Source organism: Vulpes lagopus, chromosome 1 (genome assembly GCF_018345385.1).
Source record: "Vulpes lagopus strain Blue_001 chromosome 1, ASM1834538v1, whole genome shotgun sequence".
In the NCBI taxonomy this organism is placed as follows: domain Eukaryota; kingdom Metazoa; phylum Chordata; class Mammalia; order Carnivora; family Canidae; genus Vulpes; species Vulpes lagopus.
Genome location: NC_054824.1, coordinates 151,908,950 through 151,933,516, shown reverse-complemented (window position 1 = coordinate 151,933,516; position 24,567 = coordinate 151,908,950). Strand labels below are relative to the sequence as shown.

At 36.5% G+C, this 24,567-nt stretch overlaps 1 protein-coding gene across 14 annotated transcripts in view; it reads right to left on the bottom strand.

Moving 5' to 3' along the window:
• The window catches only part of CEP170 (centrosomal protein 170), a 129,727-nt gene that overhangs the window by 17,539 nt on the left and 87,621 nt on the right, over positions 1–24,567 (bottom strand). For 12 of the 14 annotated variants that reach the window (XM_041751085.1, XM_041751117.1, XM_041751104.1 and 9 more), the window contains 4 exons: positions 16,774–16,923; positions 14,172–14,298; positions 9,525–11,357; positions 2,630–2,867 (listed from right to left, as the gene is read on the bottom strand). In XM_041751085.1, coding sequence (XP_041607019.1) covers positions 2,630–2,867; positions 9,525–11,357; positions 14,172–14,298; positions 16,774–16,923 — 2,348 coding nt within the window. The remainder of the gene's footprint in view (positions 1–2,629; positions 2,868–9,524; positions 11,358–14,171; positions 14,299–16,773; positions 16,924–24,567) is intronic. The other 2 variants (XM_041751114.1, XM_041751135.1) reach the window with 1 other exon arrangement.

Here is a 24,567-nt window from a genome sequence, read left to right as displayed (position 1 = left end):
ACAATAGCAATCTCAACAGGTTATGCAGTAAAAACTATGCTAACATGAACAACTCTAATGTATACATGACATAAACTGGTTAGTCAGTAAGCACCTTAAAAGCCGTCTTTTAATTTGCAAGTTTATCATGTACATGCCAGCTGTTTCTTTGTGTGACAACGATTCCTATCTTAAAGTTGACTCAGTAATACAGACCATTAAATTGGTTTAAATCCACACTGCTTAAAAGTCTCAGCACCTACTAAAAACCAGCATTAGGAATTCTAAAAAGCAAAATTATCAAGAAAACCAAAGTAATAAATATCTTCAAGCAGAAATAACAGATTTATAATTCAATATAGAGTATGGACCTATTTATATAGCTGTTAATTCTAAGCTGACTTATTCCTTAATGCTTCTAGGTTACACTCATTGGAATATTTTATAATAATGTATTTCTTGACATCTCTTGATCTGTGTGCTTTTTTTTTTAAGTTGAAGCTCATAATCGTTGTTCATATTCTGTCTCCATTCCTATCAAAACTGCTAGAGGACGAAATTCTAAAATGATACAAATGTTTTATTTGGAGTTTTGCAATCCATCTGGTTTCCTTGCTTTCAGATACATGGCTGAAAAACACACCTTAAAAAATAAAATCCCAAAGGCAAGTTTTATAACCACAGTGCTACTAACAAACTAGAAGGAAAAGGAATAAAGTCATTAGAAGTTAAATAATAGGCAGTTTAGCAGTCCTGCTGGTATACCTAACGAGACACATGCAGACGGTGGTGATAAAATGCATGTAGTAACAAGGTAGAGCCAAGTGAAAAATGTCACCTTGAGCTCCTGTGCACTGTCTCCTCTGTGGTAGCTTTCCTGGGTGGAGGCAGGGAAGGGGTTTGGCCCAGAAGAAGGGGTCTGAGTTTTGGGGGGAGGGGTGCCCTTCAAAGGGAAGCAGACACACCCACTATTCCCTCAAGGTACTTCTTGAGTTGGTGTAGGAGGACCTCTCCTCCTCAGGAAGGGGAAAGAATGAGCGAAGGCGAAGTCTGCTGTTGCCAGCTGCACCCACAAGAATAAAACATGAGTTTTATAATAATAAAACATAAAACATGAGGGAGATTCTCTCCCTGCAGGCATCCTGTGGGTTTATGACAATTAATGGATCCTGAAGCACAGACAGGCCTGTTCCCTAACTGGAACTGGCTCACAATGCCTCAATAATTTGTCTCACAAAAAGCTATTTATACGGTAAAATAAAATGTTTAAGCAGTACAATGAGATTAAAAGGGCAGGTCTAAAAGAATTGAAAGCAATTACAAGTAAATAGTCATTAAAGACCCCAAAACATAAACATTACATTAAAGTAATGAGCCAGAAAAAAAAACATAATTCATAGAAGTCAACAAAGAAAAACAAGATAAACACTATTAAATTATGTTAAGGGACAGCCCGGGTGGCTCAGGGGTTTAGCACCGCCTTCAGCCCAGGGCATGATCCTGGAGATCCGGGATCGAGTAGCATGTTGGGGCTCCCTGCATGGAGCCTGCTTCTCCCTCTGCCTGTGTCTCTGCCCCTCTCCTCTCCGTTTCTCATGAATAAATAAATTAAAAAAAAATTATGTTAAGAGTTTATTTTTTAAGCATCTATGGATTATTACATATTATGTTCTTTAATTATAATAATATTGCCTAATATAAAACTTGAAGATTAGAGCCTTAAACTGAAGGCGGAAATAACTGTAGCACATAAACATGAAAATGTTTTAGGTGACATAGGGTATAAAACACTGCAGTAAAATTTAGTATCTTACAAACTTAAAAATATACTTTAACTACAGTTAGCATCTGTTTGAGTATAGCCTCTCTTCAATGTTTAGCCATGATAAGGTACTAATTAAAAATCACTTCTGCAGCATGAATTTTACATTTTAGGATACAACTTTTAGTTACACTAAGCAAATTTATTTAATATTCTTTTTTCAAAAGAAGATTTTATTTATTTATTCATGAGAAACACAAAGAGAAAGGCAGAGACAGAGGCAGAGGGAGAAGTAGGCTCCCTGCAGGGAACCCGATGTGGCACGGGATCAGGCCCTGAGCCAAAGGCAGATGCTCAACCACTGAGCCACCCAGGCGTCCTACAAATTTATTTAATACTCAAAATAATTAATAAAGGATTGAATTAAACTAGTATCTAATGAACTCATAAACTGTGAGTAAAAATCCATCTCCTCTAAGTCTCCCCAGAGAACATGAGCAAAATATCTCCAACAAGTGTGCTTATTACCTCTTTGGAAGATAAAAGGAAAGTAATAAAAAACTGAGCTGCACAACTCTTAATTATATAAAGCTGACACTACCTTTCAAGAATGATATTAACTCATCAGTATCTTCACCAGAAACAAGAAAGGGGGGCTGCAACCAAAATAAATCAGTTGTACAATATGTTAGTAGCACTGGTGTTAAAAACATGAACCGGGAGAAACTGCATGGAGAGGAACACTTTGGAGGAAACTAAGTTCATAGCTACCTGTGGATTTCATTTCTTGGACTAATTTACACAAATCAGATACAAGCTAAACTTTGTTATCAAGTTGAAACACTGACAAAAAATTTCAGCTCTTAAAGATGATCCATTAAAACCAACCTGGCTATCTCTTCTCGATGGGCTGTCCAGTCTCGGATGTAGTCTTCCTGCTCTTTGATCCGGTGCTTGAACGAAGAACTAGTAGGCATTGCTGCTGACCCAGAGCTCTGCAACCGAGTGGTTTTCAGGGCTGGAGAAGTACGTAGACGAGTATGTTTAGGGGAATTACGGTTTGATCCAAATTCATCTTCTGAGGTGGAAGCATAATCAGTAGGAAAGCGCCTCCATCTTGAATTTACTAAATTAGTTTAATTATTAAAAAAAGAATTATTATGTTACCTTTTAAAGGAGATAAAAATCATGATTTCAAAAACACCATGAGACAAACACAGCACAATTTTCAAAAACTGACATACACATACCTAACAAAAATCATGTCTACTACTTCTTAAAGATAGAAACAATACATTTTGGTGAATTAAAAACAATGAGTAATCAAAGACAATTGAAAGACCATGTTTTCCGTAGTATGGTGAATAAAACACTCAGATGAAAAATTCACTAATGGTAAACAACTAAGCAAGCTCTATTCATAAATGTTTAATTCGGATACTTTTTAGTTGCAAATATATATCATTTGAGTGAAGGTATGGATTTTTTAAAATGACAGTAACAACAACAAAAATAAAAATACGGGAAAAGATTTCCTCATGCCACATGGACTTTCAACATGGAGATGGTAATCTCTCTTTTCCCAACATACAAATGTGCATAATTCCTGCTGTGGAAATTATGCTTTTATGGCAGAAAAAAACATTACCTCTGTCATTCAACATCCTGTTATGCTATGATTGGAAAAAATCTTTTTACATGGTAAAAACACAACAAAGCATCTTCAGTACAACTCTGCTTTGACACTGAAAGCATATGGCAAAAATAGACAATGGCATAAGACCTACAAGGAGCGAAGCTCTACAAAGCTATTCTCACAACCAATGACATTCAAGGCACAGAAGATACTGTGATATTCACATTAAAGAAAGTGGCAATCACTTTCTTATTTAAGGTTAGTAAAGACATTTAAGAGATGGTATTGCTGACACATCTGAAAAATCAGAAGACAAATTAATTTCACAACTACTGTTAATGTAAGAACGAAACAAACAATTTGTGAGGCATAAGATAGAGGTCACAAATAGGGCAATAATGACTGATTCACAGTAAACCTCACAAGGGCAGGAGCCACACCTGTTTAATCTACTACTGCATATCTAGCACTTAGCAGAGTGTCTGGCTAGCAAATGTTTTAAAAATATTTTTGAATAAATGAATGAATTCCTAGATACTGACCACCTGCTTTTCACAGATTAGGTAAAACCCAGTGAAAAGCATGAAATATTTTTAGTGGCTAAAGTGACAAAAACTCAGCATCTGCTATAAATTCCAATTGCCATTAATATTAGAAGAGTTTTCTTTCTCTCTCTCTTACTCCCCCTCTTTTTTTTTTTTTTTTGCTCCCCCTCTTTTAAAACAGAAACTGACCCTAGGCTGTAAAGATTGGTCAAGTCTACAATTCCGTCATCCTGCTTCACTGGAATTTTGTACCTCTCCTGTCTTTTCCTCCCCAAACCACAGTTTTGCCTAGCATGGCTCAGGTGGCTGTCAAATAAAACTGATATACAATGCCACCAGAGTTGGTTTAAGAAGCAGAGAAATCTATAAACAGGAATGTGTCTTGAACCAGAGCCTACCAATTCATCCTGATTCACACTCCCATTTGAAGCTCCTAGAGCTTGGAACGAGATTCACGGGTATAAGAAGATATGCAGAAACTTCATGGCCTTCTGGAAAAGTGTATGCAAACACATATACACAACTCTAGGTAATTATTCATAATGTCTTTTGGAGGTAGTGGTCAATAAATTTTCCAGTTTTGCCATTACAAGATAATTCATTAACATAAAAATACTTTTACCACTAAAAATTACTAGTTTTTAGACATCTGAAAAGTCCTACAATTTGAACTAACCCCAAGACTTGAAAACAATTTCAGAAACACTTTAGGAATAAGAGCAAAAAGACTCTAGAAAAAAAAATAGAAATATTGCAATGTTTATACTTTTTAATAAAGGCATGCCATTAAACATCAATGTTTAGAATATATCATTCATAGAAAACAAGTTCACAAATAAGAAAAGGACCATTCATAGATTTGATTTCCTGATTTTTGATTTGGAAACTATGGAAACCATACTTACAACAACTGAAAGTTGTTTGGAGTGAAAACAAAATCAATAGCAAAGAGTTTTAATAAATTGCAGGAGATGTGAAAACATACGTAGGGATGATGGAGCTAGGTCATTGACTTAGAGGTAACTGACAAAGGATGCCATCATTGGCTACTATATTTTATGAGTAGCACAATATATGAAAGCAGAATGAGAAACTGAGAACCAAGTGCTAAATGTCAGGTGATGGCATGTAAATAGAGCCACATTAGAATGAACTTTGAGTCTCAAGATCAGAAAATAATTACATTTTGGGGGGAAAAAGAGAAAAACTTCTTTTCAAATGACATTCATAGAGTTTCCACTTATTTTTATAGGTCTATCTAGAGGCCAGCAAGATTACTGAAGAATATCTTTCCAGAGAAAAGCAACCATAAGGTACCATAAGGATATTTTAAAAATGGAAAGGTAACATATTTAGGCCTGTTCTCTTAAAATTGAGGGCAAAATGAGAGATAAAATAAACAGGGGATAGCCAAGAAATGAAAATATGGCTAGTAAATCTTTAAATGATTAAGGGTTATCTTTATTAATGGCACACCTATCATATGGGGAGTACTAGGAAGCAGAGCTCAAGTATGGTGTAGACACCACTTGGCTTGTGTAACAGCCAAGAGGAGAGCGGAGACCAGTGGGATGATCACTACTGGCAGAAGAGAGACCAGGAGAGGGGCTTTAATGCCAGGGCCTGTTATTTCCCAAAGAACTTATCTGAAGAAAAAAATCCCTACCATCGACTAGTTACTGCAGAGTAAACTTCAAATTAGAATGTTTTTAACTTTCCCTATTGACTACTTATTTCATAGAATTTTAGAATATAAGAATCTCTATTTAACATTAGCATAAATTCTTCAATTTATAGAGAGAAAAACAGGCCCAGAAAGGTCTTGCCTTACTTAAATCAAAGTTTAAGCCAAGTTTACCAACTCCCAGAGTTCATAGCTCATTTGTTGCTATTCCAAATACTTCACAGTTACATGTTAGAAAATCTTTATTTAAAAAAATTTTTTTTATGATTCTAGTTAGGCTAATTCTTTGAAAAGATATCCTCAATTTCTCATAGAATGATAGTTTCTGTGATTTCTACCTGTGAAGAATTTTACTTCTTCCTCTTGAATTTTATTGTCTAAGTAAAATCCTGTATAGAGTTAAAATGCAGCATTAGGCCTATTTGATATATTATTGGTACCAGGAAGGCATTTCAGATAAATCATTAAATTGAATATTATAACAAAAGTATTTGCAATGCCAGGCCCTAGGGAGGCTTCCTTGGTTAGTGAGATACTAGATAGCACATATAATAAAATCAAAGTTCTAAGATCAGCTTAATTAATTTTGTAGCTAACCTGAAAATTATTTTAGTTACATTAATATAATGCTTAGTTACAAAATTATGCAACACTCCCTCTTATGGAAGTAATAAACTACTATATTCACTATGAAAACATACTATTGAGAATTTAAATATGAAGAAATAGTTATCAGGATTATTTATTTGTGAATGCTCTGATTTCTTTCATTGCTAACTAAAACTTTGTTGGCCTTAAAACACATCCACATCTATAGATGTAACAAATACATTTCAGGAAACAAACACTGCATTTTCACACTTTATATCAGAATATTTTTGTGGGAAATGAACCACAAACATACTTTACGGGTATATTTATAAGCATGTAGCAATTAAGATCATTTGGGGAAAAAGATCCCTGACAAATGTTCTGTATTGGTCTTTGACCTTGAGGAAGAAATAACTGAAGCCATGCGTGCCCAACATCTAATTCCTACCATCTATAAAATTTGAGGTTTGGAATAAAAATAAGAAAGCAAAAAATCTAAGGATGTGTACCTAATGAAAACCAACTGCTTTACTTTGAAAACCTTGCACACTTAGTTTTAAATATATCTTATCAAAATAAATCTGGACATTTTAACATAACTTGATATTAAAGGATTACTGAAGGAATGGGGTGGGTAGTGGAGACTAGACTTTCCTAAAAGCAAATTACTACAGAATTAAAGAAGCATCAAAGAACTTTTAATGTTTCTAAGCCAGAGATTTCCATTCTTCTACTTTTATCATATACATTTCTTTGGAAAACTTTTTTTAGACATGGCCTAAATTATGAAATCTGAAACATTACAGAATTATTTTCACATATGCCAATCTGGACATATCAAGGCTCTAGGTTCAGAGACCTCTAAGTCCTTTAAGTTTACAGTTTGTACAACAACACTGACCAGTATGATTTTACATTCTCTTAAATCATATTTCAAAATCTAAGAATTTTTATTTTCTTTTCCAGTCAAGATATTATAATTGTCTTAAGTAGAAATGCCGTAACATAAAGACAACCCATTTAGCAACTAGATCAAGTGTCTGCTTTTCTTGTTTTTTTTTTTATTGCCTACCCATATAACTATGCTAGTGTGTGACCACTAACTATGAGATGCTAGCCATTGTCCTTGTAATAGGATAGAATACTATAAACAGGCATCTTGAGAGAATCCAAACATACAATCCTGGATCACAATGTGGCTTCATGAATTTAGTAACACATCAGAATTACATAGGTTATAGTGGACAACATACCAAATATATTGTATGTTGGCCTTGTATATACTTCTGGAAATATTCCAATAAATTCCAGGCATTGCCCAGAAGCTTGTAAGCAGAGTATTTCTGAGAGCCAGACAGGATGTGGTAGAAGAAACAGCAAGAGGCTGGGAATGAAAAGGTCTCATCCTGTCCCTGCCTCTGCTATGTGACCAGGGCAGGGCAGGTTGTTGCATCTCTTGGCCTAAGTTACATAAACTGAATAATCCTTCCAGTTTTTAAATTCTATGGTTCTAATTATTTAATATACTACTATTAAGTATGAAGAAGGCCCAAAGGGTACTAGGGAATATCGTTAAGCAACTGAAGGTACTTTTTGGATATAGAAAACTGCATGTTTATCAAGTTCTGTATTCAAAGGAGAAAACAAAATTTATCTTTGAAGACATAGCATCTTATAGCAGTTTCTTAGATTTGCTTAAGTAGTCCTCTTTGGCTTGCACCTCACAGAAGCCCTTCATGTTAAACAGATCACTCATGTGTCACAGACCAGAGAACCAGTATAGAAGGAACTGTTCCATGCTACTTGGTGACATATGGCTTGCATTACAGCTTACAGTGAGACACGAGAAAACTGGAACATTTCTATGTACTGAAATAGAGATGAGGTGATCAAACAAGCCATGTGAGAGAAGAAATTCTATCACAGTACACACCATAGAATGCAGCACAAAGGAAATGTGAATTGAAGAGGTAGAGCCATAAGGAACAGAAGAACACCAATACTGGGTAAACACAAACCGACAGACAGCAGTCAGTTTTAAAATGCTTGCAATAACTGCATGAACCAGCAACAAGAGCTCCCAGTGCAGAAGCAGGGACGATGGGGCATGAAGGAAAATCAGCTATTCTTCTGGAGTCCTGATTACGTAATCCCTATTTCCCACCTACTTGCACTCCCACCACAGATCTGACCAGGAGAGAGGGAGCTGTGAGTGCAGGGGAGGGAATAGCAGTGAAGACAAGAGAGGAGGAATTAAAAGTGAAAACAGAACATGAGGAGCACTGTTAGTTTTGAGTCTTGAGGACTCCACCGTGGTAGACATAAAAGTCAGAACACAGGATTGTATACCAACCTTCCCTCACTCTTCCCTCAAGACTTAGGCTCACTTGGATGCTTGCTAATAAGAGATCTCTAAGTCTTTGACCAGCTGGCTTCTCCTCACTGGCCCTTGTAGCCCCACCCAGGGGTGAGGCTGATTATGAAGTAAGAGTCCATGAGTACAGGGTACACACAAGCATCTGTGTTAGTACTATGGTCACACACTCGTACTCTCCTGGGCTACAGCTGTGAATATGAAGTACCCCAACAGACAAGTATCCCAGAGGCCGTTCAATTTGCATGGGAAGGAAATAGCTTTTGGAATGATTATATTCATTGACAGCTAATTTCTATAGTTAAGTGACAGAACAGTGTTTTATGAGATAGTGCTCGTAATCAGGTTTCTGTAGCCCAGTTTGACCCATATATACTTAGGGATTATCTCATGAATCCATCTTCTTCCACTGAAATAAATTAAGGATTAGTTTTCACCTGTCCCAACTATAAACAGATTTAACTTCAAAAAATATAAGACATTTCTACATAAATGGGAAAGCAAGGATAAAACAGCAATTATTTCACTTAGCTCTGCTAAGCATACTACTTTTCTTCAGATAAAGGGCTTCTGCAAAGGGCTTTGAAGTATGTGAGGATATTTAAGAATCCCTATTCCTGTTAATTCCTATTATTTAAACCAGATACTATTCCTCCTCTAATTCGACACATGAATCCAGATATCTCGTCAACCAGACAATTAAAATTCCTAAACAGATACTAATTTTGAAGTCACTATTTTGTCCCAGGGTATTAATTGGAAGTGTGTGTAACTTCTGAATCTTCCATTTACTAATGAGCTAAAATAATTTTATAGAAAATATCCTCTTACAGCATAACCTTTCTGTTGAATATTTTTAGAAGTAACACTAGACATCTAATTCTTTTTAAAAAGGGAGTCCCAAAACATGAAATAAATATGCTAATATTATAAAAAGTCTGGATCCAAATTACCTGAAGGAGAGCCATGTGCTGAGGTCATACTTTTGACCTTGGAGTCTGATAGTCGAGAGATACTGTTAGCTCTAATTCTAGGAGAAAATTTATCTGAAGGTACTAATCTGGCTCCACTTCTAATGATGGCTTCTGCAGTCCTCGAAGAGGCACTACTTCTAGAGATCGTTGCCTCAGAGTCACTGCGAGCTGATAATGAGCCAAGCCTTGTTCGACGAGGCTGAGCCAATAAATCAATCCTAGAGATGTTACGCCTTCCTGTGGGGGGCTTTGACGTGGAACTGGTTGTGGACACTTCAGAAGCAACGGATGCTTTGTCAGCATCAGCCAGTTCACTGTCGGACACTTCGCCAAGTCGTGCTCTGCGCAAGAGGGAAGTCCTGGTAGGTCGCGGCCTTGGAAGAGTGGTTGATTTACTGGATGATCCAGGTGCTACAGGAGAAGTCTTAGATTTAGTTACTTTACTTCCTTCCAGTTTGGAATGTGCATGCTCATCAGTTGAGGTAAGTGGAGTCCTGGCATGAGATTTACAAGAGTAAGTTTCCTGATCAGATGACATAATATCAGAGATAGCAGAATGAGGTACACTAGAGGTTTGGTCATCATCTGTCAAATCTACTGAAGGTTGTCTCATTCTTCCACTGGACTGTACAAATTTACGGCCATCCGCTCTTGAGCCTACATCTGACGAACGACTTTTTGTTTTCTTCTCAATTTTCTCCCTAGCACCTGAAGATGATGATTTTGTAGCATCTTTGGAAGGAGAACCTGTGGAACATCTATCTTTATAGAGACTTGTGAAACTCTTTCGCTTTTGGGTTGACTTTCTTTCAGTCTCTCCTGTGACCAGACTGATTGTACTAGCTGTGTCCACATCAGATTCTGGTGAGATAGAGTTGTCTCTATTATAACTGGGAGTATCTGGGCCTTCATCAGTTTTATTATCTTCACGCAGTTTGGCTTCCAGAAAAGCCATCACTGCTTCTGTGTCTTTCAGAATAAGAGTTGTGTCCATACTGGAATCAGTATCCATAGAGTCACTTCTTTCTCGTATCCTACTGGCAGCTGTCAATGCCAGAGAAGGGGGTGTGGATGAAGTCTGCTTGTTTATATGGGGAATAAGTTCTATGGGTATGTTGGGACTAGGTTTCTCTATGGTGAAGCTTCCTTGCCGCACTAAGGACTTTGAGGATTCCTTCTTGTCTCCGCCTTTTGAACTCTGACCTTTGAGAACATCCTCAGCTTTTCTTCGCTTGCCCTCATTTTGTGTCACCCTTTCTCCTTTGCTGGTAGAGTGTCCTGGAACTTTTTCTTGAGGTTGTGACTCTTGTTTAAAAGATTCCTCCCGGCACCTATCTATCTGACCTGAAACATTTTTGGAAGCAGACAACTTGCTAGGTGTCCACTGTGCCTGTTCCTTTTGTTCCTGTTGTTGAATTTTGGCCAATGTCTGCTTTACCACAGAAGCTTCCTTATCAGTATCACTTTTGTCCTTTCCAGAAGAGCTGCCCAAGTGAAGAAGGGTTTTATTATCTCCGCCAGGCCTAACAGCTTCGCCGTTCACTGCCCTGCTCATCTTACTCAGGGGTCGGTCAGCATCTTGTTTATCCTTCTGATATGCCTGTGTAGGAGCTTCTTTCTCCTGAAGTTCTGTGTCTTGTTTTTCTCCGATCTCTGACCTCTGTGTTATAACCTTGGCTCTGGAGCTCTCAAGAGATTTTTCTTCATTTGGAAGCTGGGGAAGGGTGCGTCTCCTTCTCTCTCCCTGACTAGCCAGGGAAGTTGCCGAGCCAGTACTTCGTACTGAAATGCCAGACTCGCTGATATCTGTATCTATACAATAAAACCACAAAAAAGAAATGTATTAGAGCAAAAAAGTACAAATAAAAAGAATATCATATTACATTAGATTTTGCAGTGGAAGCTAAGAAATGGCTTAGTGTACAAGAAAACTCTGAATAAATATGCCAGCATTGTGATAGAGCCATTTCAAGAGCAAGTACAATGCCACGATATACAAACAGGCAGATTACTAACAGGGGTAGTCAAAAAGGCAGTTTTATGACATGAAAATTAGGGTCATTTGTTGCTCTTTCTCTTTCAATATACTTTATGGCAGGGAAGGTCACTGTGTTCATTCTTGTTTTTATAAGGTCCATGAAATGTTGCTCAAGAAAATGTTTTGTAGAATTGCACAGAGAATGCCTAATAAACACTTTCAATCACATAGTATAGAAGAAGAATATATCTAGGGGCATCCAGGTCACTCAGTGGGTTAAGCATCTGACTCTTGATCTCAGAGTCATGAGTTCAAGTTCCACATTGTTTTTTAATGAGCATTGTAATCTATCTGAAAGAAGGACAAGTTTGGATTTCCTAAGTAAAACAGAAAATGTAAGACTTTAGAAGGTTTTCTTAAAAAAAAAAAATTAACTCTGTTAAAAGGATTGTTTTTAAAGATTTTATTTATTAGATAGCTCGGAACAGGGGTAGGAGCAGAGGAACAAGCAGACTCCCTCTTTAGCGCAGAGCCTACTGTGGAGCATCTGATCCTAAGACCCTGAGACCATGACCTTGGGCTGAATTAAGAGTCAGATGCTTCGTCAACTGAGCCTCCCAGGTACCCCAAGATTTTGAAAAATTTTAAGCGTGAAACAAAGTAACAGAACTTGTACTTTTATAAACTGAGGGATTTTAAAATTATGGTGTTCTGGTATATTAACACCTCATATAGAAACACATGATCACTTTTTCTTTTCACAGTTACATAGAAAACAGTGAGAATATATACACTTTGATATTTCTATGTGAGAGGATTTGAGAATACCTGAGGATTTTGCTGACTACTATACTTGGAATATATTTCTGAGAAAAGGGACGTCTGTTTAGGGAAATAAAAATTAACATATAAAGTATTCTCAGGGATCCCTGGGTGGCGCAGCGGTTTGGCACCTGCCTTTGGCCCGGGGCACGATCCTGGAGACCCGGGATCAAATCCCACATCGGGCTCCCGGTGCATGGAGCCTGCTTCTCCCTCCGCCTGTGTCTATGCCTCTCTCTCTCTCTCTGTGACTATCATAAATAAATAACAAAAAAAAATTAAAAAAAAATATTAAAAAAAAATAAAGTATTCTCATTTTTGAGGGTAAGTGGAGGCAAGATACCAAGACCTAACTTCTGTGGGTCTTTTCTCCCTTTATAATTCAGAAAGTTGAACATTTAAATTTCACAGCAATATAATAGTTATGATGCAGGAAAACAGCTACTAAACTTCCTGATTCAACTTTAGCAATTAGTCAGGACATTACTGTATTATGTCTCATCTCTATAGTGCTACTATAAGTACCTAAATTGTACTGGCTATTTTATCTTTTTGTATTTTTCTAGCATTTCTCAAATTGTCCTGCTTCTAAGGCACATGCGATGAATGTTTAACAAGAATATTTTAGTATTGAAATGCATTTATCAGCTTATCTAAATAAATTAATTTAGAAGATGATGAAACATTTTGAAACAGATAATGGGTCAGCTTGTTTGTTATATTTAATTTTTGTTTTTGTTTTTTTGTTTTGTTTGTTTGTTATATTTTATAACGGGTAGAATTTTGCTTTCTTCAGCTAAACTGACTAATTTCACAATGCATTCTTTGGTAAACTTACCTCTGACCCTCTGACCCCTCTGTTTGGGTTCCCTGTTCCCCAAACAGTGACCAGTTTGTGTCAATCAATCTGCACAAATCACTCAGTCTTCTCGAGAAGCTTTTGGTAATACTATTGATTACTTCTAGTTTCTATTGTAAATCAGTGATATAAGAATATAGATAAAAAGCCACATGCAAATTCTTCTTGAGGGTTTTATTTCTAATTAAGAATCTAATTAATTCAACCTAATAAAATCATTAGAGGCATAAAATTTCATTTTTTAAAGAAAACTTTTATTTCAATTCACAGAATTATTATTAGAAGGCAATAAAAGTCTATTACATAGCCTTGCAAAAGATATTAAGTAAATTAAGTATTCTTTTTTATTGAATTTTATTGAATTGTATTAAATATTGAATTTTATTGAATTGTACACTTACTTAAATGCACAAAGTAGCATTAAAATACTTGTTGTATTTATGATATTAATGAATATTGTAATTTGGAACTGTTGTTTTACTTTAAAATTATCTTACTTTAAAATTTCCAGGGCAGCCCCAGTGGCGCAGCAGTTAAGCGCTGCCTGTAGCTCGGGGTGTGATCCTGGAGACCTGGGATCGAGTCCCACGTCAGGCTCCCTGCATGGAGCCTGCTTCTCCCTCTGCCTGTGTCTCTGCCTCTGTGTGTGTGTGTGTGTGTGTGTGTGTGTGTGTGTGTGTGTATGAATAAATAAAATCTTAAAAAAATAATAAAATTTCCATTTTTATATTTTTACCATATAAATTTGTATACATGTACGTGTTTTTCACCTACAAATTAGCTCTTCAGTTAGTTATATTTTAATGGTATCTGCATTAGTGCAAATAAAATCATATATGTAGTATAAACATGAGAATATGTGATTATGTTTATTTAGGTTTAGTTTACTTCTCACTATACAGATTTAGTTTGTTTTTAAAAAAACTGATGTAGGAGTCCCAAAAAAGAAAAGGGGGGGGGGAAATACCATTCTCTAAAGGAACAGGTACAGACAATTCCATTATTCTTTCTTCTTGATCATGCCTTGTATGATTTGCAGCCAAACTAGCCCACTGTGAAACCCAGCGTTTGTTTCCAGATGAAGATGCACCTTCCTAAAGGAGAAAGAAAAAGGAAAAAAATCAGTCTATTTAGTCAGAGTTCTGTAGAGTCACATTATCTTATCATACAAAGCCATGTTTAAACCTCACATTGCCATATTATCATTTATTAAATTTCTTTATATATAGAATGAAGATTCTCTAGGTACTCCTTTTAACTGTATCGTATTATTACTTTAAGTGTAGCATAATTTTCTTTACTTATGAAATACTAATGATGGCACTAAAATAAACACTTAGAGCTTAAAATTTACTGTGGCTGAACAAACGTGGGTGAATTATCACAGCCTTATGGCTAAGACAGTGGAGTTGATTCTACTTCATTCTATGGAACAGGAGTCTAGTGGTTCTCTGGCCCTCTAGATGCTTCTAGGAATCAGACTGGTTCCAGAGTCTCAAGGAGTATTAAACCTTCCAGATCATGTCTTTCGGGATTTCAAAAACAAACCCAAAGCTTCAGACCTCTTTTTAGAACATTTTGCTGTTTCCAGAAGCAGCTAGAAATCACTTAACCCTTAAGAATTTTTCGATAACTGGGGATCCCTGGGTGGCTCAGTGGTTTAGTGCCTGCCTTTGGCCCAGGGCGCGATCCTGGAGTCCCGGGATCGAGTCCCACGTTGGGCTCTCGGCGTGGCACCCACTTCTCCCTCCTCCTGTGTCTCTGCCTCTCTCTCTGTGTCTATCATAAATAAATAAATCTTAAAAAAAAAAAAGAATTTTTCGATAACTAGTCTGAATCTAGACTTGTGCACGTATAGATCTGGCCTTAAGGCGAGTGCTCTTTGAATCTTTATAGTCAAGTGTGAAACAATTTGATTCATGATATGGTTCCACAGATTTATGGACATATACTGATAATTTTTAACATCAGGACAATCTAGGCATTTAATATGGAAGATCTAGGGAATACAGAAAAAAATATATTCCTTCACAAAAAATCTAAGTCAAAGCTTAATTTTGAGACTGTAATGACAACTACGGAATGGAAGGCTATTAACCAAAATTGTATTATGAATTATTCAAAACAATATCTTAAGTATCATATTTACTGTATTAAGGATGATATGCTAAAAACTGATGAGGTACATATTCCATACAGACTATATATATGGTTTTAAGAATAGATTAAAATAGTAAGTATACATAGTGACATACATACAATGAAGATTAAGGATTCCAAAGCCTGCTGAATCCTTTAATTCCCTTTCAAGATTCTGTGCTAATAACTGCCCAAAGTTCTCAGCATGAAGGAAGTCCCAGAGCTACTCACACCTTCACTGGTAGTAGAACTATTCTGTAAAGAGGTTCTCATGGCCTGTTTAGGTGATTCCTTCAAAGGCAGGTGCATATTGGGGCTACATATAGAGTCCACTTGGCAGGGGTAGAGGGGATAAAGAAGGGAAGAGGGAGTCTTTTAAAGTTCATGTTTGTCAGAATCATTACTGGACCAATTAGAATACTGTAACAATAATTTCAACAAATTTTTAAAAAGGTGGATTTACCTGTCTATTGAAATATTTTACATTTCATACAAATATAACATTTTATTTGAAATTGTTTTATTTATATTTTAAGATTTTATTTACCATTTGTATATCTATTTACCATTTGTGTATTTTAAATTAGCTCATTTCTTGAGAGGGAGCATGGCATAGTAAGAGAAGGAATCAAGAAAACATGGCTGCTTACTACAGTTCAAATTCTGGCTCCCTAAGGTACTCGGTTTTATGACCTTCATCAACTTAATTTCTACATATTTCAGTTTCCTTATTCGTAGAAGGGCACAAGAAATGTGAGATGACATTCTAATATTAGTTCCAATAAGGGAATAACCATTTGTTAAGGGCATAAATCTTGGGCAATTACTATGCTGAGTGCTTCATATACATCACTGAACTCCCTGTAAATAGGCTTTGTCAACAATTCGCTTTGTAAAGAGGAGAACACTACAGCTAAAGGGGAAGTGCCCAACACAGATGCAGCCGCTCCGGGATTCGCATTCAGGTCTTCCAGGCTCTACGGTACCAAGCAGACCACCTAACTTTTGAGCCAAGCCATCCTTGATTAACTTTAGGTTATCCAAATCACATCCAGGGCTGCTCTGTACCTGCACTTACTTAGGTATGTAAATTTTATCTGTCTGGCTCTACCTGGCAAATGCTTCCTGGCATGACAGACAGACCTGTTCATGCTAAATAGTATAAGCAGTGTATATTTTTTGTTTCATCTCATAATGCCAATCAGAGAGTGAGCATATAGCTCATCAACTGCTTTCTGAAATTCACATTTTCCCCTCACTGAACATAACAAAACCTGAAATAATTACTACAAAATTGCTTTAGGTTTTTATTAGAAATAAATTTGTAAGAATTTAGTTTTTAGAAGAACTCTCAAGAGGATATATCAATATAATAAATTACAAATTTACATTTTATGTGTAAAAGTTACATATGAGGAAGGGATGTATACCTCTGAGTTGTGAAATCCAGGTGTACTCAGTGGCTTTCTTTCTTCCATTACTATTGCAGCAGAACTGAGAGCCCAATCTTTTATCAGATCTTTATGCTTTTCATTGATAATAGGCCTATTATAATCCTGATTGTCATCTACTCCAAATACCTAGGAGGAGAAATTATTTTATAAATGAAAAGTCTGAGCACCAGATTAATATATTATCAGTAACTTCAGAGGCAAATAAAAATATTCTAAATTAATTTTGATGGGTAATTCAATAGCGAGGGCAATGTGTTTCAGGACAGAATTACATCCAAATGCAGTGACCACTGGAAAGAAAAATTGGGCCCTGGCAGCTTACTATATTGTAAATAAAGCTATCTTATTTAATATTTAGCCAAGTACTATTTGATAATAAATAAGAAATATCCAGAATATTACTCTTTGATTTGTGAAAAGATGTTAAATATTATAATAATGCAGTTAGGGAAGAATACCACTTCAGCTTGTTTTCAGCTTCTCCCTTTGCTCTATTATTTTTGAGAAGCATGTTGTAGAACTATAAACATACGGCTAATTTTACTGGCTCCTTCTCTAATAAATGTGTAACATTTACATACATGAATTAAAATTATACTTGAAATTTTCTAAGGTCCCAAAAAAACAGATTTTATTGTATGATCTCTGTATAGAGTACAGCATGATCTTCACACTTTATTTGCCTAAAAATTAATTGAAAGGCCTCTGAAATGCAGATCCTGAGTCTCCCCCCACAGATGAGCATTTACAACAAGCAGGCTGACTATGGTCAACACCTGTGGGGTATTTAAATACAAGGACCAAAAACCATGTGCTCAATCAAATGAGTCTTGCTCATTTCCTGGCATCTAACAGGCTGGAGGAAGGTTATAACTACATAAACTTTAACATTCCACTTTACTATTTAAGTTTCTTTGTTCCCAGTGCTTATTATTTATAGATTTTATTGGTGGCTCCAATGATTACATTCAAGAAAAATATTACATGTTTGAATGAGTGTTTTGTAGAAAGGATTTTTAGAATATAATGAAAGGGGGCAGCCCGGGTGGTTCAGTGGTTTGGCGCCGCCTTCAGTCCAAGGCGTGATCCTGGAGACCCAGGATGGAGTCCCACATTGGGCTCCCTGCATGGAGCCTCTCTTCTCCCTCTGCCTGTCTCTCTCTCTCTCTCTCTCTCTGTGTGTGTGTGTGTGTGTCTCTCATGAGTAAATAAATAAAATCTTAAAAAAAAGTTTCTAAAAAAATATAAACAAACAAACATAACGGAAGGGCCTTCTTCGCTATAAAAAGGGACAAATAACTTAGGTTAAACTATTTTCTAGAAAGACTTTTTAATAATCATACAATACACCTGATACAATTCTGAAGCCCACATTTGGTAAAGAAGACATCAGATTTTCAAATTCACTAAAACTTGGAAATTTTACCACTAGATGGCCTTCTTACTTAATATTAATTCAAATATAACCATTGCTTTCAAGAACTGTGATTTAATATCTAGTGAACCATTCAATATTTGAATATCTTTGCTTTCAAAGTAAATTGTAGATTGCTAATTTTAAATCAAATATGGATTTTAATAATACCAACTATGCACAGAAGGGGAAAAATAAACCTGTTTCATTTTGTTAACCATCAGAATTGGTAAGTTTAACAATAACAGTAAAAAATGCTGTGTATATATACCATTCCATGCATTCTGCCTCTAGTCCCACTTGTAAAGAAGGCAAATTAGAGCTACTTGTGACTGTCTTAAAATAAAAACTTAAAATTATTTGTAACTCAAGTTACTGACCTCCAAATTTACTAGAATTTATTTCCTTATTTTTATAATTATTGGGGAAAAATCAACTCCAGTTTGTAAGTAAAAGATAAAACCACTCACACATAAGTACTTGCACATGGTATCTGGCAAGTTAATTTACAAATCTCAGGTGATTTTCAAATTTGGTGACATTTACTTCTATGTCATATTCAAAACGGACTTCCAAAACTTCTTTGCCTCAAACATTTAAGCACTGCCAGTTTCAAGTAAAATAATAATAAATCTCTCTAAATAACTCTGACACTATTTTGAAATGATAACAAAATATAGGCAAAGAAGTGATGCTTCTGGGGAAATAGGGCTGAAACTGTACAGAAAGAACACTCGGATGACTTTCTACAGATTCCTGGTAAAGCATCAGAGATAGCTCTGCATACACCTGTCAGAATAGTTAAATCATCATCTGTTTTCCAAACACGCGATAGGACCTAAGGCACTATGTGAGGAAAGAAGTCTTCAAAGTTCCTATCTGTTGTTTTTTTTTTTTTTTTAGTGTTTTGAAAAACTGATAGTAATGCCTACCCCAGCTTGAAGTCCTTATCATCCTTTTTGTGTCTCACTACAAAAACATCCACTTGCAAGAACTTTCATGTGAAAACAAAGAGGATGTAATAAACATCTTACACAGTGTCTGTGTACCTTAAAGCTATTAGAGTTTTCACATTTTATAAAGCACATGTAATCTGACATATGATCCAATAGCTGGACAAAACTTGAGACCAAGTTTGCTAGATTTTCTCATCTTTTCATTGTAGGCTTTGTCCCTAGGTGATTTCATCCACATCCAAGGCTTCCCTTAACCACAGACAGCTGCTCACTGGCATCTCCCCTCACAGATGGCTCAAAGGTATTTCAGATGCAGTGTTATGTTAACCAGGGCCCATACTTCTCTTCCCTTCCCTGGGCTCAATCACACCCCCAACCTGATATATTACAAGATTGGGTTATCTCATTTAGCTAGGGACTTTTTTAGGCTATAAAGTCTAGACTGAGGAAGGGAGAGAGATCAGATACCCAAATGTTCATGCTTCCTCTCTAAAAGACCTAAGTTTGTCAGTCAGTTTCTAATTCTTCCAGGAGGGAGCAAAAAAAAAAAAAAAGGAGTGGTTGGGAACAGAAAATCTCTTTTTGAACCTGCACTGCCTGAGCTCTCTGTGCCTAGCAGATGCTTAAAGATAATTCATTCATCTTAGGGGTGGAGATGCTTGTGCCTCTAGGTCCCTTGATCAAAGGAGATGCATCTCTATTTTGGGTGACCTGTGACCCCTCCTGTGGCCTCAAGATTTAGTGTAGGAAAACAGCACTTCCCTCACCATCCTACTCCAATAATTAGGGAACAGCAATGTCTTCTTTTTCCTTTGGATGTGTACATATGATATCTGGCCTCTTACTTTGGGATTTCACATCCGTATCTCAGTGGCTACTCTAAACAATTTTAACCACCTGTTCCTTAAGTATGGTACTTACTATTTTTTCAGGCTACTGAGTGAGCCAACAAAGAGGCCTCAAAAATATATACAACTTAATCCTTGCTCTCAGAGAGCTGAAGTGTAATACAAGGATGCTTATTAAAACATTTTTTAAGAACCAGACTCTATTTTTAGATTTCAGCTTTAAATTTATAAAAATGAAACATTCTCCAGATATAAAGGTCTAGTATGTGCAGTACATGTGAAAAGTTTGACCTTGGTTTTTTCACCACTGTATCATCATCCTTGTCACTATTATTTAAAAGCTCAGACTGAGTAACATCCACAGTTTCTAATTTTAAAACTGGAGAGTTGGGGAGGGAGGGTATACCAAACCAAAGAATACAGGGTCAATTTTCACGGGGGTAAATACCCCACCTACTAAATTCTTGTAAAGAAAGGTCAAGTTCTATTTGGTGACATCAGATAAGGAGTTTTGCTTATTGTGACAAAGTAGGGACAGTGTAAGAAGGCGTGGAGAAAGGGGAAGAAGACTTACTTAAGCATATGAATTTAGTATAGGTATATATGTAGAGCAAAATGGTAATTCAACAGCCATAGTCCTTAATTTATTAGTTAAAAAAATTTCCAAATCAACTGAATTCAGATTTCATTTTTCCATAGAAATGAGAAACATAATGGTGAGTTGAACATCAAGCTTTTGTGGGCTTATTTTGAATTAGTAACTGAAGAACAGTACTGCATTTACTGTATCAATCATATCAAACTGTCCATGTAAATATGCACTCAAGTTTCAACTTCAGATGACCAGAAGAACTCTCTCCTCAATGAGCAAGGACCTCTCCTGGGTAGAGAGCAGGGTCTTTACCAATTCAAATCAATAGCAAAGGTTCCCATGGCCTATGAAAATCATTTGACACGGGATCCCTGGGTGGCGCAGCGGTTTGGCGCCTGCCTTTGGCCCAGGGCGCGATCCTGGGACACATACTTTAAGAACTATGAAGAATCCTAGCTTCTAACATCAGGGAAAAAAACCAGGATGATTTAATAGAGGAGAATTTCTTTAAACATGCAACTTTCCATAAAAATCTAACTTCATTTTTAAAAAGAAAAATCCCTTAAAAGTCAATAGAATAAGTGGTCCTAAGTGTTTAACAATGGGATTTTTATAACATATTTATAATCAACATTTAAATGTAAAATTCAGATAAAATTATTAGAATAAAGAATGGGGTTAAGGGAGACATTTAATAATTTATCATGGTAGGTACATGCATATTCATAGGAACATTATTCACAAGAGTCAAAAGACAGAAGGAGCCCAAATGTCCATCAACAAATAGGTAAGAAAAAAAAAAAAAAAACACAAATAGGTAAGAAAGAAGTGGTTTATCCACACAGTGGTCATAAAAAGGAATGAAGTACTGACTCTTTCTGTATCATGGATGAACCTTGAAAACATGCTGTGCGAAAGCAGCCAGTCACAAAAGGCCACATACTATATGATTTATGTGAAAAGCCCAGAAGCAGCAAATCCATAGACATGGGAAAGTAGATTAGTGGTTGCCAGAGGCTGGAGGAAAGGGTATCTCTTTTTGGGGTGAAGAAAATGCCCTGGGATTAGACAGTGCTGATGGTTTCACAACTTGTGAATGTAACTGGAAGTCAATGAATTATACACTTTAAATGGCTAAAATGGTGAAGGTCTTGTGAATTTTACCTCATTTTTTTTTTAAAGGCACCATTTAGTTTGATCTTCCTTTTTACTTCTGCCTGTGAAAAACCATGCTCAGATCTTTGCCCTCTCTCTGGATCTACCCTGTGGTCCCTGATTCTTCCCACTCCTTAGGAGTATTATATCCATGCCTCTTCCCTTTTCAGCATTGCTTAGCATTCTTTTTCTATTAGCTTCTCCTTTTGTATTTTCGAATTATGTTCAGGTCTAATCTCATGTTTCTACAGTTAAAGTATCCGATTTCTCTTTTTATGGCTCATTTCCTTGACATGCATTCCTTCCTTTCATGCCTAAAATCTGGCTGCTCATCAATGACCATTATACCTTTTCCTTGCCAAGCAGATTTTTAAGCACTAAGCTGTTAGCTGGGTATTGCTAGAAACTCAAAGGCATCTCCATTCTTCTACTAGTCAAGGTAATTCCCCTGAAACTTATACATGTATCTCTTCTGATACAACCTATACTCTTATGCAGCTTTCATACTTTACTTACAAAGTGAAGCTTTTAACACATACAAGGCTCTAAACTAGACATTTTAACAAGTTATGTTAGGATCAAGATACAAACTAGTTTCAGCAAATAAAAAATATAGGAAAATCTGTGGAGGCATGGTGGAATCTGACCAATCTATAAATTATTAAATTAATAATCTATAATTAAATTAATCTATAATCAATATAAATTAATCAAGATACAAACTAGTTTCAGCAAATAAAAAATATAGGAAAATCTGTTTGTGGAGGCATGGTGGAATCTGACCAATCTATAAATTAATTAAAAATAATTTATAAATTATAAATCTGACCAATCTATAAATTATAAATTAATCTATAATCTAATTAATAAATTAGCTAATAAATTAGCTGATATATAGCTATCAGTATGTGTGTATAACATGTTATACACATACACACATACTGATAAAAATGAAAAAGCATATCACAAAGTCTTCTTATTCATTCTTTAAAAAGAGACTGAATGTCTACCATATGCCAGCCACTGTTCTAAGCACAAGAAATACAGAAGTGATAAAGATACGTAAGGTGATTCTGGAAAGAACTGGCAGAAAAGAAACTAGCTAGAGGGGAGTTCTACAAGGAAAATAAGACATAGTAATGTGATGGAAAGAGAAGAGATGAACAGCAGGGCTACCTGAGACAGGGAGAGGACAGAAAGCCTTTGAAGGTGGACTAGGAGAAGAAGGAGCAATGCATGCAAAAACGCAAGGACGAGCTTATGGGCTGAAGGCATGGTAACTGCCAAGTCCGATAAGAGGAAAAATAAGTAAGATTTCATATAACACAGGACGGAAGTGGGGGGCTCATAAATGTTAAGCTTCTGACTAAAGACAGGAAGGAAGGTGCGGATGTGAAGCTTTGGGAAGGAGCACAGCAGAAGAGGGTTTCCCGTACCTGAGAAGTTCTAAGAAGAGGAGCTGAGAAGTGGAGAGGAGCAGTCATCAGAGGGACCCAGAGTGAATGCTCTTGTTAAAGATTTTTAAAAAAAATTGTTTAGTGAAGAGAGGGCAAGAAAGATTAGTGGAAGAGGAAGAAACATGAAGGCCTCTGAATTCGCCAGCTAAGAGCTGCTATTTGCTTTGGCCCATTAACTCAAATGGTTTCTGGACTGGCAAGAAGTTGAAGGAAATATTAAGTCCAAATCAAAATGCTTCCCATGAACAAGGTCCTCTCCCCCTGCTCCAGGCTCTTCAGTTCTCACACATATCTGACTCTGTGGTTGAGTGGACCTGGGACAGGCTGCCTTTTGTGTTCGATCTGGCACTGTCACCTAGAGTTTGACTCTAGTTTATCAGGGGTCCCCTGGCTCCAACTTGGATCTAATCTAAAATCTTGCTGTGAGCTTCAAGATTTGGAATATCCCCAATTCCAAACTGCTGACAGATGATCCAGGTCATCAGCACTGACTTTCTTCATTTTGTATTTCCAGTGTTGTTATAGTTTTCCTGGTTCTGGATTCCTCCCTACCACCTGCTGCCTGAAGAACAGCACTGGTAGACCCAAGGCCCATGAGAGAAGAGAATATGCTAATAGGAGGCATTTTGGGAGACATATATGTTGCCATGGACACATGAACAGGCATCAACACTCAGGGCAGAATTGGTCTATGGTATGAAATTCATGGAAAGCACTTTTTTCAAAAGACAGAGCCCTCAAGCCCTCTACCTTTTTTTTTTCATTAATTTAGTATTTAGCTTTCTATTCTCAGTATAAGTTTTTCTCCCTTAGCTTGGAAGGACAGGAAATAGCCCTAATGAATGTCTTCCTCTTCCCTCACAGCAGTGTCTGTTTTGATGGAGTGGGAAGAGGAAGCTGGCACTATGATGGGTTCTCTAGCACCACAGGGAAGCCGAAGGAGGGAGGGGGCTGGGGAGGCTATGATGACTACTAAGACAGTTACCTTTACTCCAGGCAGTCAACAGCACTTTCTTATTAGAGCACATCTCCATGTAAGCTTAGACATAAAACTCAAGAGGTCTTCATAAATAACAAGCATCTGTATTAATATTATAAGTTAATTTAGGGACAATACGTAAAATAAGAGTACCTATTGACAAACACATAGCACAAAAATACGAACCAAAATACTGTAATCCCATAACTCGGGGTCTGGGGAAGGGGCATTTCAGTACCTTTTAACTACAACCAGCACCAAAAAACAAAGAGATGGTACTTCAGCTTGATAATTTTTTTTAAAGAGATCCTATTTTAAGCACATGTAACTTTTCCTAAGATGCAAAATACCTGTTCTAATTATCTTCTT